Here is a 17614-nt window from a genome sequence, read left to right on the forward strand (position 1 = left end):
CTTTGACCCTTTGTTTTTAGATTTGACCATCCATTTTACTAAGCATTTGACCATGAATTTGAAATGGTTGATTTGGATAGATGTTGATTTGAGTTGCAACTATATTTGTACATGAGATTTGAATTTCAAAAGTTATATTTTTTTTCATTAATATAAAAGTTCCATAATTTTTTTAAAATTATCAACAAAAATTCAACTCTTTTATAATCTTACCAAATTAGTAAGTTATAGTTCATAATTTATAAACAAGGTGATGGAATATCATGCACCGCATTAATAAAATATATATTTTTATGTTTATTTGATAAATTAATGTTTCAATTATATGTTACTGCAAGCTTTCAAATAGACATGATTTTTTAAAGATTTTATTAGCATGATAAATTAACACCAATATTAACTAGTTATTCTTTAATATAATCTTCTAACATGATATGCATAATCTTTTGGGAAAATTACCCAATTACACTCCTTTATTTACCATATTTTCCATTATTCCTATCCATTTCAAAAAAATTTAAAAATCTCTTCTTTCCATCCGAATACATTAATTCAGTTATCCGGATACATTAATTCTGATTCATAAATTATCTCTATGTTCAATGTATCATGCTTTAAATGTTACCTGTTGATACATAAAACCTCTAATTAATATATCCGGATTACTAAATTAATGTATCCGAATTACTGAATTAATGTATTCGGATTACCGTGCTTTTAATGGATTTCTGTAAATTTAAAAAGGATAAGGAAAAATGGTATTCCTAAAAAATCTACTAATCTTTTTATATTGGATATGAGTCTTTTTTTTGTGCAAATTTTTAAATGATGGATTTGTTTGCAATAAACTAGTGAGTCAAGTTTTTATAATTTTTTAAAAATAAAATCACCACTTAAAATTTGAAATCATGCTTTTTGAAAAAAGTTTGGGATTGCATCATATTTTGAAATCTAGGATGAAGTTTTGTTTTAAATTCATATACAAAAATTGATTTCAAATTAGAAATTAAATTTTGGCCCCAAATTTTAGGATTAAACATCTACTTAATCTAAATGTTACTTTTCTTGTTAGTTATTTTGAAAAGATTACCTCTTTCTATCATACATCTTAAATTTATTGGAAATTGAGACTCAAATTTTATTTACATTTCATTAACAAAAAAATGATTTCAAATTAGAACTTAAATTTTGAACCCCAAATCTTATTATCAATCACATGCTTAATCTAAATGTTACTTTCCTATTGTTATTTTAAAAAAATTACCTCTTTTTAACCGTGCATTAAGATTATAAAATTTTAAAAAATATTGAACATGTTGTTGTTATTGTAAAATTCCAAAAAAAAAATCCTTATTTTTATATACTCCATATCTAAGTAAATTAAGACATTTAAATTAAACGGAAAAAGTACTTCGTAATATCAAGTGGACAAATTTGCCCCTTATATTTTAATTTTATGTTTACTTATATTTCATGCAACAAAAACAGTTCATGTTACTTTAATATTTTTCTATCAATAAATGCATGCATTAATTTGTTCATCCAGATAGTTTCAAAATCGTATTCACAACAACAACAACAACAACAATCAAGTGAAATCCCACAACATAAGGTCTGGGGAGGGTAAAGTGTACGCAGACCTGACTCCTACCAAGGTAGGACGGCTGTTTCCGAGAGACCTCAAAAAGAAAATTGAAAAGGATAATCCTCTATTCCATATTAAACTGTCTTTTATATATAATTTACAACATTTGTCTGTGTATTCTTTTGTTTTTTAAAAAAATCTTTTTAAGAGTCAAATATTATTTATAAACTTAAATGAAGGATGATAGAGTTAGATTCATTATTATTATTTAAAATAGAGAATATAGTTTTTTATTATATAAGACTAATTAAAATAGCGGCCATAATTTTGCAGTTATTCATTAAAAATAATATATTATAGCTTGCTACATGAAAGTTCAAAGAGGTGAAATTTAAATGCATGCATCAAATGCTAAAACTATATATAAAGAAAGTTTAATTTTCTCAAACAAATAAAAGATATCTAAAATCAACCTGCAAAGGACGGACCTATATATGTGTATCTGCTACAATAGTTTCTACTCAAGGAAAGTTTATCAATACTACTACACTTCTTTACAACAAGAACACAGCAAATACACACTTCTTGTATTAAAAGTGAGAGTTGACATGAGATTTTTGGGCCATTAATGTGTTTCATGTTCCAGAAAAGTTGACATTTTACTGAACAAAAATATGAATCATACAATAATTCATGCAGAAATACTTATCCAGATATAGGGAAATCGTGCATGAAAGGAGAGGAAGCTCTAGTCAAGTGCGCATGGATTCAAAGATCATTTAAATTGCTAAAAAAATGCCGGAACAATCAAGTATAATGCATGAAGAAAAACTTAGCTGCAATAGAAAATTGTTTTGTACCTTCCCGCATAAATCTTTTTATCTTTTTCTTCTCGATGTTCCCCCTTTTCGGATTTAGACGAACAGTAGGGGGAACATGGTTCAAATCCATCCTATGAACTTAACCGTACATCGCTAATGTACACAAATGCAACAATTTTCCTGTCTCCTAGTTAGGACTACCTCAATAAATGTTGCTGGTCTCTAATACAGGCAGCTGAGTATCTCCTCTGCAGGACCCAAAAGTGGGAACAGAGCCCGTCTCTTGGCATATAGTAATATATAGATCTTTATCATCAATAATCCTTGTATCAAAACAGGCTACTGTTGGACTAGAAACAACCCCAAAATTTGTGATAACAGATTTACAGAACATGCCTATATGTGAATCTTTATCTGCTCATTGGTTCTAGCTGAACTTCCATGCGATCAGAGGAACCTGAGTCTTTCTCTGACATTGCCTGGCTTGGACTGAGGAGGTCAATGTCCTCCTCTTCACCACTACCCAGAACCCAATTGCTTCTGCCGGATATTCTATCTCGCCTTTTCTTCCTCTCACGATACTCCAGATATATCACAGTCAAGACGCCGACAAGAATCCACAGAATTAAAGCCCACATCAGCCTATGAACATCTTCGTCATCATACCTCTCTCCTAAATGCTTCATTCCAGTTATAAGAGCTGCAATCCCAACAACAATGGCACCCCTGCCCACAATGACATGGATATACTCCCAAACACGCCGTTTTGAAGAAACCTCCTCCTCTGCTCCAGGTTTCTTAGGTCGTAGGTATGCATTGATAGGTTGTGCAATAGCAAGAACTATGGCCAGCATTCCAAACTTAACGTGAAGAGAACTGAAACTCAAACCGCGAAGTTCGGCTACAGCAAAGAGAAAGCCAAGGAAGACAATTGATAATCCAGAATACTGGAGATAAACATGAATCTGAAACCACCCATCTCCCTTGATATGTTTCAAATATCTAGCAGCTAAAATACCACCTGGAAGCAATATCCCCCAAGCCAGAAACATCATAAACCCATGTACAGCTAACACTGGCCTTAAATCCTCCTCTGCCTCTGCTGAACCACGCATGAGCAGCACTCTGATAGGCCTGCTGCTTGTGACGGAGTGCATATTTCTCACACTAAGATGGTCATCTGACCATTGAGCACCCATGGCCCAGATGACTTTGAGTGGTGTCGTAGGATCAACAATATTTTTGCACTCCGGCTTATCATCTAGATCACAAGATGGACGTAGTGGACGGGTGAATTCCATAGTAATAATGCCATTCTCTGACTTGCATCTTGCATGTGTCAGATTCTCATTAGTTGGGTGAATATTAGAAGCATCTCTTCCATCTATCCAGTATGTGCTTACCTTCCCTTTACCAGTGTCATCAACCCAGCCCACGTATGCATAACTATTCACCATACCACGACCAAAACCAATTGCCAAATAACCACTCTTTTTCTCCCCTCGAGCTGCAATGGAGATTGAATTTTCAGCCAACGTCCAAAAGAAAGTAACCTGCTGATCATCCAGAACTACGCTGCTGTTATACATATCAGGTAAGCCTGCATCAACCACTTGAACTTTCCACCCCATTTTCTGAGCATACAGAGACTGATAGTAAACTAAATCTGGCGTGTTCCGATCAGGAGCCCAAACTAATTCTGTGGGAGTGGCTTGAACTCCTTGTGCTTCAGGGCCCCCAAAGTAGATAGTCTCTGACATATTCCTCAATGTAGCATTTCCACCAAGTGGATCTGAGGTTATATAGAAGGCAACATCATGCCCAGCCTGAATTGAAAACTTTACCTGAACACCCCTCTCTACCCTGAGAAGAGGTGCCTCTTTCTTGTTGATGTAAAGAACTTTTGAAGGGTTTGGAGGATTTGGGTAAAACACAGCTGGACCTGTTGAAACAACAAGTGGTCCTTTTTTATCTGCAATGACAAGGTCTTGATCTTGTTTATCTTCCGCATCCAGCGGCCCCAAGCAATCATCAACATGTTCTGAGACATTAAGAGTCAAGTGCCCATAACTACCTCCATGGTTTTGTGGAAGATAAAAAGGGCGAAGACTATCTGGAGGTTTTATCAAACCTAAAGCCCATATCACTCTCATTGTAGTATTTTGATTCAATGGCAAATCATACTTAGTATCAATAGACTTCAATGGCTTCCTAAACCTAATAAAGGATACACCATCCTTCCTATGCCCATAAACCAACCTCGTGTTATTCACTAACCCAACCGGATCAGATCCTTCATATATAGTATCAGGACAAACACCCTCTACTCTCCCATCCTTGCTAATCATACACTCACTATACTTGGTTATGAAATAATCATCAGCAAATGGAGATAAATCTTCCTTAAACCCCGTGACGGTAACATCACCACCCATCATAAAACTACTCGAAGCATTCGGATTCGCCCATCCAAATGCCATGTAACTCAAAAAACCTATAGCTGCCTCTAATCCAATTTCAATCACATCCTCTTCCTCATTCAGCGTCCACCTAACTCTATAATTATCTGCTAACACCTTACAGTTATTGAACATTGTAGGCATCCCATTTCCCTTAATTACTGTCCCATTAACCGAACTTGGCAAAGGTTCTAAAAACTCAGTCCCATTCGTCAAATTCCTCAAAACAACATGCCCAAAATCCGAAGCCATGGGAAGATCCCAAACAGCTAAAACATTTATATCATCCCACGTCACATCCTTCATCAATTTCACAACAAATCCATCACTTTTATAAGTTTTATTCAACTTCTGCTCAGAAACTACAAAACCCTTTGTGAGGTTTTCCAAATTGTCACCAACCGCACCCCACCAACGCACATCAGACCCTTCCAGCATATCAAATTGACTAACCTTAAACGAACAATCATCTATTACATTAAGCACACCTCGTAATTGATGCTGTGCCATAGAAAATTGGTATGTGAAGTTCATGAGAGATGCACTCCGGGTTTTGGGACAACCCGAACCCGGATCAGAATGGGAAAATCGAATCAAATGAGAGAAACTTCCGATTATAACAAGTAGTAATAGACGGCATAGTCTAAACATCTCCATACCATATAGATCCCCCGAGTTTCTGTATAAATCACAACAAAGAGGAGTAATTTACCTCAAATGATTACTCTTTAGGCTTCATATACAACAGCAACGTATTGAATGAAGAAATTTTTGAGATCGGCGATTGAGGTGAGAATTAGTAACAATAAAGTTGGAAAATGCAATGCCGTATCGCCAACCTTAGAAGATTTCGTTAGTTGGAGTTGACGCAAAGGAACTTTTTTTGAGTGGGGGTGGGGGTGTTTGCAGACCAATTTAATTTTATAAATAAAAAAATTTTTCTCTATAATTTGATCTAAAAATATCTTGCTTGTTAATATTTTGATCCAGAAATACTTTTATTATTTAATGTGTCAAAAATACCTCTTTTTAAAATAAATATATTATTATTATTATTATTTTAACACATTTTTTTTCTAATAATAATTCTTTTATTAGAAAATATTTATCCAACTTCAATTAGAAAAAAATTAAAAAATTAAAAATATTTCTTCTTTTATTATAATTATTTTTTGTCTTTTTTGAATAAAAATTAATGATGGATTTATTATAATCTTATATATATGACATATATTATCCGTTAAAACTTAGAATACATGAAATTATTCCTTTTTAATTGATAAAATGAGATTACGAAGAATAAAATAATTTCCTACATTTTTATTAGTTAAAGTGGTTTAAAAAGAAAGAAAACAAAAATAAAATTCATTAAAAGTAATATTTTTATAAGGAACTAGATTATTTTTAAAAATATATATTTATTTATTCAAAAAGGGACATTTTTGAGCCATTAAATAACAATAAGGGCATTTTTGGACCTAAATATTGACTTCAGGGGCATTTTTGGACCAAACTATAAATGGAATACATTTTTCTTCATTTCAAATAGTTTAAGAACATTTTTTGATTTTTTTCCCCTAATTTTTTATATTTTATAAGTCACAGTAATCATCGTCTAACTAATCGAAACTCAACTAACGTTCCTCCATAATTAATTTCGGTTCACCCAAGTTTAGCATAAACCATTTCGGATTAAACTTTAAATATTGGATCCATGTCTAATCATATTCTATTTTTAGCATCACAAATTGCAAAACGGAAAGGATCAAATGTACCGCTTTAGTATAAGAAATAGTCTAAATATATCCTGCGTTATATTTTTTATCTAAATATATTCTTCCATTATGCTTTCAGTCCAAAGATATCTCTTTCGTTATATTTTAGAACAAATGTGCCCTTAATTTTAACGTAAATCCATTTAACCCGTATCTAATTCATTCCCTTCTCTTTGAAATCTTTTCTTTTCATCGTCTTATTCTTTCTTTTTGAATAGTAACGCTTAAGCGGCTGAAGTATGGCCGATTCCGCTTTGTGATTGTTGATTTTAGATATTGATTGTTCTATTAATTGATTATTTGCTTATATATATTAATAAAATTGGAGGATTTTGTCTATTCTTAAGAAATTGTATAAAAAGATTTGACTTATGGGTCTTTCAAAGACAACAATCTTTGTGTTTGCTAGCTGAAGCCATTACAATTCTCTTTGTTGAAACAATATGCTAATATTTAGATGTTAGATTTGTTCGTAATTGAAAACATTGAGTTGGGTTTTGGTTCTTTTGATTGGTTACCATGAGGATTGAACCTTAACATTAGTGGAGTATAACTTAACTTTATTAGTTAGTAAGGCCTTTTCTGTGGGAATAATTTGGGTTGGGTCTGAACTAAATGTGTGAGTTTATAATGAAATGGGAAATTTAATATTGAATGTGAGTTATTTGATTCCAAGTTTGATATGTGTTCATTTGTCGAAATTAAGAATAAATTTGTGTTAGTGTGGCATTTTAATATTTTATTAAATTATAATTTTATATTGTTGCATTTTCTTTTGTTTTTGGCCATTGCCAGTGGAAGTAATTGCATTAGCAATTGTCCATTGATGACATGTAATGTCATCTTTATTCTATTTTGCATTAGTGCATATATTACTCAATTCATTGTGTGTTTTTTTAAACATAATTATCTCTATTAAGTGGTGCACTAAATGGTAATTTTTTTTAACATAATTATCACTAGTAAGTGGTGCACTAAATGTTAATGATGTCATTTCATTATTTTTTCAGCTTTTGAATGTTTTCATCTCCTATAAATAGAAAAATCTTCTTTATTTTGAAATGCAAGAAAACATTGAGTACATTAAGTTTGTCAAAAAAGAGAATTCTTATTAGTTGAAGGGAAGTGTTCTTTTTTGTGGAGCTTTAAACTCAACTCTTGTTCAGAATTTGTTGAGTTACACTTTGTGATAAGGTTGTTGTATCTTGGAGGGGACAAGTCAAAAGGAATACTACCGGCCGGTGAAAAGATTTGTTGCAGTGGGTTTAAATTTCCTTAAAGAGAGCGAGATATCTACACCTCAGCCAATAAGTGAATTTATTTTCTTCATTTTATTTTTCAATTGTAGTTTGTAATTTTGTAAATCTTGTAATTTCACCAACAATTTGTGCTAAAACATAATAAGAATGGTATATTCAGACCCAAAGTATATATAACAGAAAGGGTATATATTTGAACTGAAAATATAACGAAGGATATATATAAACTATTTCTAATAGTACAAGAATATTATATTTGACCCTTTTCCAATTACAAAATTGCATAAGAGAGCTAAACATGAAAAGAGAAAAATTAGATGCGAGAAAATAATCTTTGCAATCGTGATGTGGGCCTATGCGATCAAGAAAGTCGGCATGGTCAAAAACTTGCTTGATTGTGAAGCTTTGTATGTGACCTACTGAGTCGAGGGTCTGAGATGCGATCGGAAGAACGATTGGACATAAAATCTAGATAGAGTTAATATTTTGTTTTGGAAAAGTATAAACACACATCTTTTGACGATTTTTTGTGCATCTTTGGTTCATTTTCAAGCTTTGGGGGTAAGCACTTTAATAAGAATTTTTTATTTCTTTAACTCAAATCCTTAATTTTTTTGTTTTGTTTTGAATATTTCTTGGTTTGTTTTTATTTGAATATTGTATTTAGAAATGAAATAACATCAGAGTTTTAGATTAATATCTTGTATTTTGTATTAATTAAATGCTTATTATTGATGATTAATTAATTAAGTGTACGTATTTTGCACATGTATTGCCTTATTTATTTAATAATAAATATATATAAAAGAACAAATTATTATGTATATGTTATAATATTAAATACAAAATTTTAAAAGAATAAATAGGTTATATATGATACACTTACATATAATTACCAACTTATTGTTATTTCTAAGAGTCTAATATTAGGAATAAAATTTTATTTTCAAAGAATTGTCGGATGCCACAATTTTGTTGTGCACCGTAGATTGGTTCTTAGGGGATGTTGCTTACTTTCTCCAAGCCTGAGTGCTACTCCTAATGATTTTTTTTTATTTTTTTTGTGTGTGCTACTTTCTTATGATCTTTGAATTAGATACATGAATTTAATTATTGAAAAAATTCAAGCATAGTTATTAAAAAATCAAATTACTTATAGTTAGCTGGATATTTCAATAATAAATAAGACTTATCCAAATTAAATATAAAAAGATGAATGATATATTCACCAGTAAAATATTAGAGATTTATTGCAACTTTTGTTATATCATTGATGTCACAATTATCTCTTTTCCAAAAAATTCTGAAAAAATAAAATTCATGAATTATACTATAAATACATTCCAACATAAATCAAAATCACATTATTAAAAAATAAGTGATCTAGATAGATAAAAATAAAACCCAAATGCAAAAAAATTAACGAATCGAGATTAGAAAATAAATGATCTAGATAAATAAATACAAAAACAATAAACCCTATTCAAGTCAAAAAACAATGAACCCTATTCAACCTTTTCTTTTTCTTTTTATAAGGACTATATATATAGACTCTATCACTTAGAACTCATGGTAAATTAGGATTCTCCTTCTAATGTGATTCCTATGTGCATTTATTACCAAAGTAGAATAATTAGTTATTATATTTGGTTTCATGTATGATTAGGACTTCCTATATAGTAATTTAATATGAAAGTTTTAATAGTTTCATCACTTAGAACCCATAGTAAATTAGGACTGTCCCCCTAATATGATTCCTACGTGATATTATTACCAAAGTAAAATAATTAGTTGTTAAAATTTTAATGATTTCAAACTTCTAAATATTAGGAAAAATAGTAAATGACAATTTTGTGTAAAGGAAGGTAGTTTAATGAATGACAAAAAGTTCAAACAACATAATTAAGGACCTTCATGTTTTTTTTAATAGAGTATATAGATTCGTTATTTTTTTTAATTATTTTTGTTTTTTAATGCTTTCTGAGGAGTTAGCTAACCTTAGGACTCTCCAATTTACTTTGATCTAAACTTAAGAAGGGCAAATTGAGAAGATTAATTAATAATAATTTGAGGAGTTTGTCCTTATCTAACAGATTCAAGTGAGAAATAGAGAAAACTACTTGTAGCCATATTCTCGTGTTCTTATTTTTTAATGCTTTTAATTGAATTGTAAATAATAAATTAAATAGTCTTCTTATTCTCCGAGGAGGAGTTAATATAAAATTATAATTTGGAGCTAATTGCTCTATCTGTAATTAACTAGTGGTATATAATTACTTGTAATGGATCATTCTAGATGTTAATCCTTTTTCTGTTTTTCATAGCATTGATTTTCCTTGCATGTGAAGGTCATTGATCACCTTACCCTCTTTCTACTAAGTTTTATCTTTATATTTTTAAATCAAAAATCAACTATTAATAATTATGTAATTTAGCTTAAGTGGTGAAAATTCCTAGCTAGTTTGATTGCCTTAGATATTGTTTTTTATGGGAGTCGACTCTGATTTATAATTGAGTTATATTGTTATGATTGTATACATTTTTTCACTTTAAGAGGTGAATTCAGACGTCCTCACTAACCTTATTTTCAATGTAAGGTATTCTTTATCGAACTAAATTAAAATATGATATCATTAATTAGTTATGTTCCGTAACTAATTGACACAAATCTAGATGAGATAATCCAATATCATACACAAAATACACTATCCGCTGTCTATTTAGTAAAATAAGGAAAGGAACAAATAATTTACTCAAATTTGAAAAGATCATAAAAATATTAGGGTTGTCTAGACTCTTTTTTAATGTCAATGCTTTTCGAATTAAATTGTAGTCCGATAACATTAAGTATTTATAATTCATAACTAGTCGACACAATTTAGGGTGAGATTATACAAATAATGAGTAATCAACTATAAATTAATTACAAAATCACAATTTAATGTCAATCTTTCCTCCTCAAATTAAATGGAAAACGATAACATCAATTAGTCGTATTCCAAAACTAATTAGATGATATTATACAATAATTGACAACCGACTATTAATTAAGCTAAATAAAGTCATTATTTTTAAGTCATGCCAAAAATGCAACAATCATGTTCAAGATTTCTAAGTAAATTATAATGAGTATCAAATCCGTTCTCGTGCCTGAACTAAAAAAAATCATGTTAGAACGTTCTACCTTTTTTATATCTTATATTTAATTTGATTATTTAACTTGTATCATTGATATCAATAAATAAGACTTCTAAAAAATATTTTATATATACTAATTATAATTACAATAATAGTAACAAAGGCTCTTTAATAAGTCTAAAACCTACTTACAACTAGGAAATATTACTTATATGGACTTTTTCTTTATTGTGTTTTGTCTTTAGCTAAGTTTTCAGTAATACAAAGAATTGTAGGTTTTTAAAGATAACTTCATTCCATGCGAGTTTGGATATACCCCGTCGTATTTTAACACACTCACTAACAATAATTTCACATACATGGGTTGTCACATATGTAGGTATAAGGAAGACGTGTCCAATCCATCTCAAACGACCTTCATATATTTTATCTTCAATGTGTGCTATTTGCAACTTCTGAAAATCATGGTCATATTTTATTTTATCTAATCTTATGTAATTGCATATACATCTGAGCTTTTACATATCCTCAACACTCATCATATGGATATGTCCGACTTTAGTAACTCATCATTCATATATCTCTCCCTTTCTCTCTCTCTCCCCCCATCCTCTCTCTCTCTCTCTCTAAAGTGACGTAGACCTTACCCTTACCTTGGGAAGTAAAGAGGTCATTTTTGTCTTTTCAATAAACCCTCAACTCAATAATAAGTATATCAAAACAATTCGGTAAAAGAAATAATAGAAGAAAAGAGACCACGAAAAAATACTAACATAGCATGACAAAATATTTTGAAAAAAAAAGAGAGAACATTATTACAACATAATAACACTATAATCGAAGTACAAGAAGTAACACATAGAAATAAAGAACAAACAACTACAAGAGTAATACTACGATTACTAATATGGAAGGATAAGTGAGAAAACTCTCAATTACAACCTAGCATGTCACCCTAATATGTGTCATCCATAACTTCTTGTCTAAGGTCATGTCATCAATAAGTTAAAATTGTGTAATATCATGTCTAATCACTTCTCCACAATATATCTTCGCCTTACCTCTATATCGTATGGAATCATTCATCATCAAACTCACACCTCTACACTAGGCTTCGGTGCATCTCATTTTTACATATCCAATGCATCTTTGTATCGTCTTTTACATTTTGTCCTTCACTAATACCACTCCTACCTTGTTACGAATATCTTAATTCTTAATCATATCTCTTATAGTAAGTTCAAACATCTACCTCAACATTTTCATTTTCGTAACTTTTATCTTCTGAATATAAGAGTTTTTGACTGACCAACACTCCATCGCATGTAATATAGTGGGTCTAATTATCACTCTCTAAAACTTGCCTTTGAATTTTGGTGGCACCTTCTTATTACATAATACTCCGGAAGCGAGCTTTCATTCCATCCACTCCACACCAATACAATGTGTGGCATCATCATCAATCTACCCATTACCGTGAATAATAGACCTAAGATACTCAAAACTTTCTCTCTTTTGGATGATATCAGTATCAAGCCTCACTTCCACGCTAGGCTCATGCTTTTTGTCATTGAAATTGCACTCTAAGTATTTTATCTTGGTCATGTTTAACTTGAATCCTTTAGACTCTAAAGTTTATCTCCAAACCCCAAGTTTAGTGTTGACTACATTGTGAGTCTCATCATTTGGAACTATGTCATCTACAAATAACATATACTATGCTATCTTACGTTGAATCTCTTGTGTCAAAATATCCATCACTAAGACAAATAAAAATGGATTAAGAGTTATTTCACAATGCAATCCATCACAACTAGGAAGTGCTCTAAGTCTCCTTCCACTGTATTTACTCGGATCCTGACTCCATTATACATGTATTTAATTGCCTAATGTTATCTACATGTACACCTCCAATGTCCAAATATATCCATAGAACCTCTATTAAAACTTTGTCGTTGCCTTTTTTAGGTCGATGAATATCATGTATAAACCTCTTTTTTTTTCTATACCGCTCCACCAACATCCTTACAAGAATAATGACTTCTATAGTTGAATATGCAACATGAGTCGAAATTGATTCTTGAAAATAGACATGCCCCTCCTCACCTTCGTCTCCACCACTCTCTCCCAAACTTAATTACATAGTGTGGCTTAGCATCTTGATACCCACCCCTATAGTTGTTGCAATTCTGAATGTCATCCTTGAATTTGTTCAATTGAGCTACTGTGCTCTACCTCTATTCTCCAGCATTTAGGCCGTTTTAAAAACGACATTAAGCAACCCAAACAGTCATTCCAAACTTGCCTTGCTTGCACTCTTTCAAAATTTCACCGGATCTAATCCGACCTATTTGCTCTCCCATGCGTATCCTACAAATAACACTCTCAACTTCCTTCACATTTATATACCTATAATACCTAAAACTACGATGCCGCTCAAAGTGCTCCAAATCTCATAGCATAATGTTTAAGTCCCATTTTCGTTTAAGAATTATGGAAGTATGTTTATCAACTCCATCTAATGAGTGTCTCGTCTATCAATACTTTGTCGTTCTCATCCTTAATATACTTCAATTGGTCCAAGTCTCGAGCTCTTCTTTCTCATGCCTTGACTAGCATGTACAACTTCTTATTCTAGACTTTATCCTTTAATTCTATCTACAAGTGTTCATAAATTATCGCTTTTTTCACATGCCATTAAATATGTTATTACAATATTGTTTATATATGAAAAAAAAACATCTTCCATTGCTTAGTAGATGGAATATCACCATCATTCCCTTCACATCGAGGGGCCTCTTAGCATGAGATAAATTTTGTATTGTTTGTTGCATCGATAAGTATTCGATAGATCATAAATAAAAGAATAATACGACTCAACAAGATCGTAATAACAAATAATGTGGAATTTTAAAAGTTGAATTATAATTTATATGAATTGAGATTAAACGAATGAAAATATAATGCATGTCATAAAATCAAGAGGAAAGAATGATGAAGACAAATAAGGTAAAATGAATGAAGAAGGCAAATAAAGAATCTATAGTAATGTTCGAGACTTGACAATACCAAAACAAACGAAAGAGCAACCAATAATTACAATTTCTTAACTAAAAGGCACGGGGACATTGTAATACAAAGTTTAAGATGATAATTTTGAAATCAGAAAGCAACGTCGAATATAAGCTTGAAAAATTATATTCTTTCTTTCTTGATTTAAATTGAAATATCATAAGATCAATTATTGATAACTCATAACTAATCGATACGATTCAAGATGAGATTATACAAATAATTGGTAATTATTATAAACTAATAACAAAATAATAATTTTGTTACCATCATAAGTAGGAAATCTAACAACCTATGAATCTATTCACAAGTGAATTATCATCGCCAATAATTAGAACTAAGGAAAATGATAAAAATAAAGTATAATTTTTTAAGAATCATCTACTCTTAGTTACCTTGTACTTTCCCAGGATCAAATATCATATTCTACTGTCCTAATTGTGTTGCTATTTATAGCAAATATTTATGGCATTATTTTTGTTTGATTCGAGCAATTTTCTAGATGTACAATGCATTATATATCTTTCTTAGAGCCCGTTTGGATGTGCTTAAAAAAATAACTTTTATGTATGAAGTGTTTTTAGAATTTTGAAGTGCTGAAAGTTATTTTTATAAATAAGCAGTTGAGTGTTTGGATAAAAGTGCTTATATTGAAAATAAGTATTTGAATTTTAGGGTTAAAAGAATAAAAAGGGTAGTTTGGGAATTTAGTTAAAATATAAGGGATATAAAAGTAATTTCCATGGTCAAACAAAATGTCTTTAAACACTTAGAAAAAAAAGTTAGAAATCCTAACTTTTCATTTTTGACTGACTTTAAGAACTTTATGGGCTTAAAGTTAGCATTAGGCAAAACGTCCAAAAGTTAAAAAGGGGCTTTAAGTTGATTTTGACCAACTTAAAGCCAATCCAAACGGGCTCTTACATCACTAAAAGCGTCTCTTTCCCTATTTGACTTTCTTAGGTTCTTGATATCTTGTTGCTTGTTTGATGAAGTATACTTGACGTTTTTTATCCTCCTTTCAAAATTATAACATTTGCTTCCGTACTTGAGTAATGAAAGTTGTTATCCTATATACGAGTAGAATATGTATTGATTTTTATTATACCTATTATATTTATATGTTTTGAACGAGTTATGATGTTTTTCAAATTCTATTAAAAAGGTTATTGTATTTTTTTTGCAATGCTGCGATTCACACTTATATTTTGAACTCTCAGTGATACTTTTTCATTGAAGAAGAAGGAGCAAAAATAGTACATTTAATTCAAAACTCTAATTGAAAAGTGTTAAAAGTTGTTTAGGTCGTTTTGCAAAATTGGAGTTAAAAATAATGGCATAGATGAACCTTTTATCAAACGACAATGAGTCAAAGTTTTAACTGATGCATAAATGAACATTTTCTCAAAGTTCGATGACACATTTGAGCCTTTTTTCATTTTTAAATGCATATGCACATCATGAAAGTGTACACATAAAAATATTTAAGCTAAAGAAGATGAAATATTTATTTTAATAATGAATATTGAATAACTAAAGTTTGTAAAGAAAATATAAAAAACTAAATAAAGTGAAGGGTATTTTTGTAAACAAATAATCTATTCTTAAACTTTATGCAATGTATATTATTTTAAATACAACAAATCAAACACTCAATAATAAATAATTTCAACATAACTTATACATAATAACTAATCACATCATAACTTTTATTCAAACTAAACAACCCTAAGTTCAGTAGTGTTCTTACACCCTCAATTAATTGCCATCTCGAATAAAGATAAAAGGAGTAATTTTAATATGTTGTTTAGCTATTTATTAATTTGCTAATCGTTAAATGCTATTAATTTAGCAATTATTATTAGCTTATTAATTGTTATCAATTTATTAATTGTTATTAGTTGAATGTACATGCTACATACTATTAATTAGGGTTTAGGTCTTGTAATTAGACCTAAAATATCAATAAAATGAACTTGAAAAAAAATACGTATTAATAAATTATGATTTATGTATTGAAAAAACTGTGTGTACTAATAAATTTAGAATTTAGGTCTGGTAACTTCACGACCTATAACAAAAACAAAAGTGAACTTGAAAAAATATACGTACCAATTAAATTACGGTTTATGTCTTAAAAAATGTACGTACTAATAAAATTAGGATTTTGGTCTTGTAATTTCATGACCTAAAATAAAAATAAAATGAACTTTACAATTTAGGTATCGAGAAAATGTACTTACTAATGAAATTAGGGTTTAAGTCTTGTAACTTCATGATCTGAAATAACAACAAAATGAACATCAAACTTAAAACATTAATTTATAAAATAATAAGTAATTACAACAACAGTGACCCAGTGGGATCCCACAACGTGGGTCTGGGGAGGGTAAAGTGTACACAAACTTGACTCCTATCAAGGTAGGACAGTTATTTCCGAAAGACCCTCGACTCAGAAAAATCAAAATAAAATCCAAAAAGAAGAAGTCAAATAAGACTACGAAGTTCAAAGCTTGATGGAAAGCAGCAAGTACGAAAGCAAAAGCAACCCAGATAAAAATAGAACAAATCAAAGTACGGAAAGTAATGAAAGCAATAAATAATACTAGACATCAGACCACAGGAAATCATAGTGCGCTAATACGCTTACTTCTAGGAAAGAATAACGATACTATGAACTAGCCTTCTACCCTAATATGGCTCTTCCACACCCTCCTATCTAAGGTCATGTCTTCGGTAAGTTGTAATTGCGTCATGTCCTGTCTAATCACCTCTCCCCAATATTTCTTCGGCCTACCCCTACCTCTTCTGAAACCATCCATGGCTAACCTCTCACACCTCCGCACTAGGGCATCTGTGTCTCTCCTCTTCACATGTCCAAATCATCTCAGTCGCATTTTCCGCATCTTGTCTTTCATCGAGGCCACTCCTACCTTATTCTGAATAGCCCCATTTATAATCCTTTCACTCTTGGTGTGGCCACACATCCATCTCAACATTCCCATTTCAGCGACTTTCATCTTTTGAATGTGAGATACCTTAATTGACCAACACTCTGCCCCGTATAGCATAGCCGGTCTAACCACCACTTTGTAGAACTTGCCCTTAAGTTGTGGTGACACCTTCTTGTCACATAGCACATCGGAAGCGAGCCTCCATTTCATTCACCCTGTCCCAATATGATGTGTGACATCATCGTCAATCTTCCCGCAGCCTTGCATAATAGACCCAAAGTACTTGAAACTACTCTTCTTTTGGATGGCTTGGTCACCAAGCCTAACTTCCGTATCAACCTCCTGAGGTGTCTCACTGAACTTGCACTCTAAGTAATGTGTTTTGGTCCTACTCAGGTTAAACCCTTTAGACTCCAAGGTCTGTCTCCACTCCTCCAGCTTAGTGTTAACTCCGCTGCGAGTCTCATCGATCAAGACTATGTCATCCGCGAAAAGCATACACCATGGCACCTCACCTTGAATTTGTCGCGTCAATCCATCCATCATCAAGA

At 31.2% G+C, this 17614-nt stretch overlaps 1 protein-coding gene across 1 annotated transcript; it reads right to left on the reverse strand.

Moving 5' to 3' along the window:
* Nucleotides 1-2350: 2350 nt before the first annotated feature.
* On the reverse strand, nucleotides 2351-5752 carry LOC129899755 (cytochrome b561, DM13 and DOMON domain-containing protein At5g54830). Its single transcript, XM_055974780.1, has one exon. The coding sequence runs from the start codon at nucleotides 5520-5522 to the stop codon at nucleotides 2817-2819; it is 2706 nt and encodes a 901-aa protein (XP_055830755.1). The 5' UTR covers nucleotides 5523-5752; the 3' UTR covers nucleotides 2351-2816.
* Nucleotides 5753-17614: the final 11862 nt, after the last annotated feature.

Source organism: Solanum dulcamara, chromosome 8, assembly GCF_947179165.1.
Source record: "Solanum dulcamara chromosome 8, daSolDulc1.2, whole genome shotgun sequence".
Taxonomy (NCBI): Eukaryota; Viridiplantae; Streptophyta; class Magnoliopsida; order Solanales; family Solanaceae; genus Solanum; species Solanum dulcamara.

Coding starts and splice junctions, on each gene's coding strand:
- LOC129899755 (XM_055974780.1), bottom strand. CDS start 5,522: ATGGAGATGTTTAGACTATGCCGTCTATTACTACTTGTTATAATCGGA.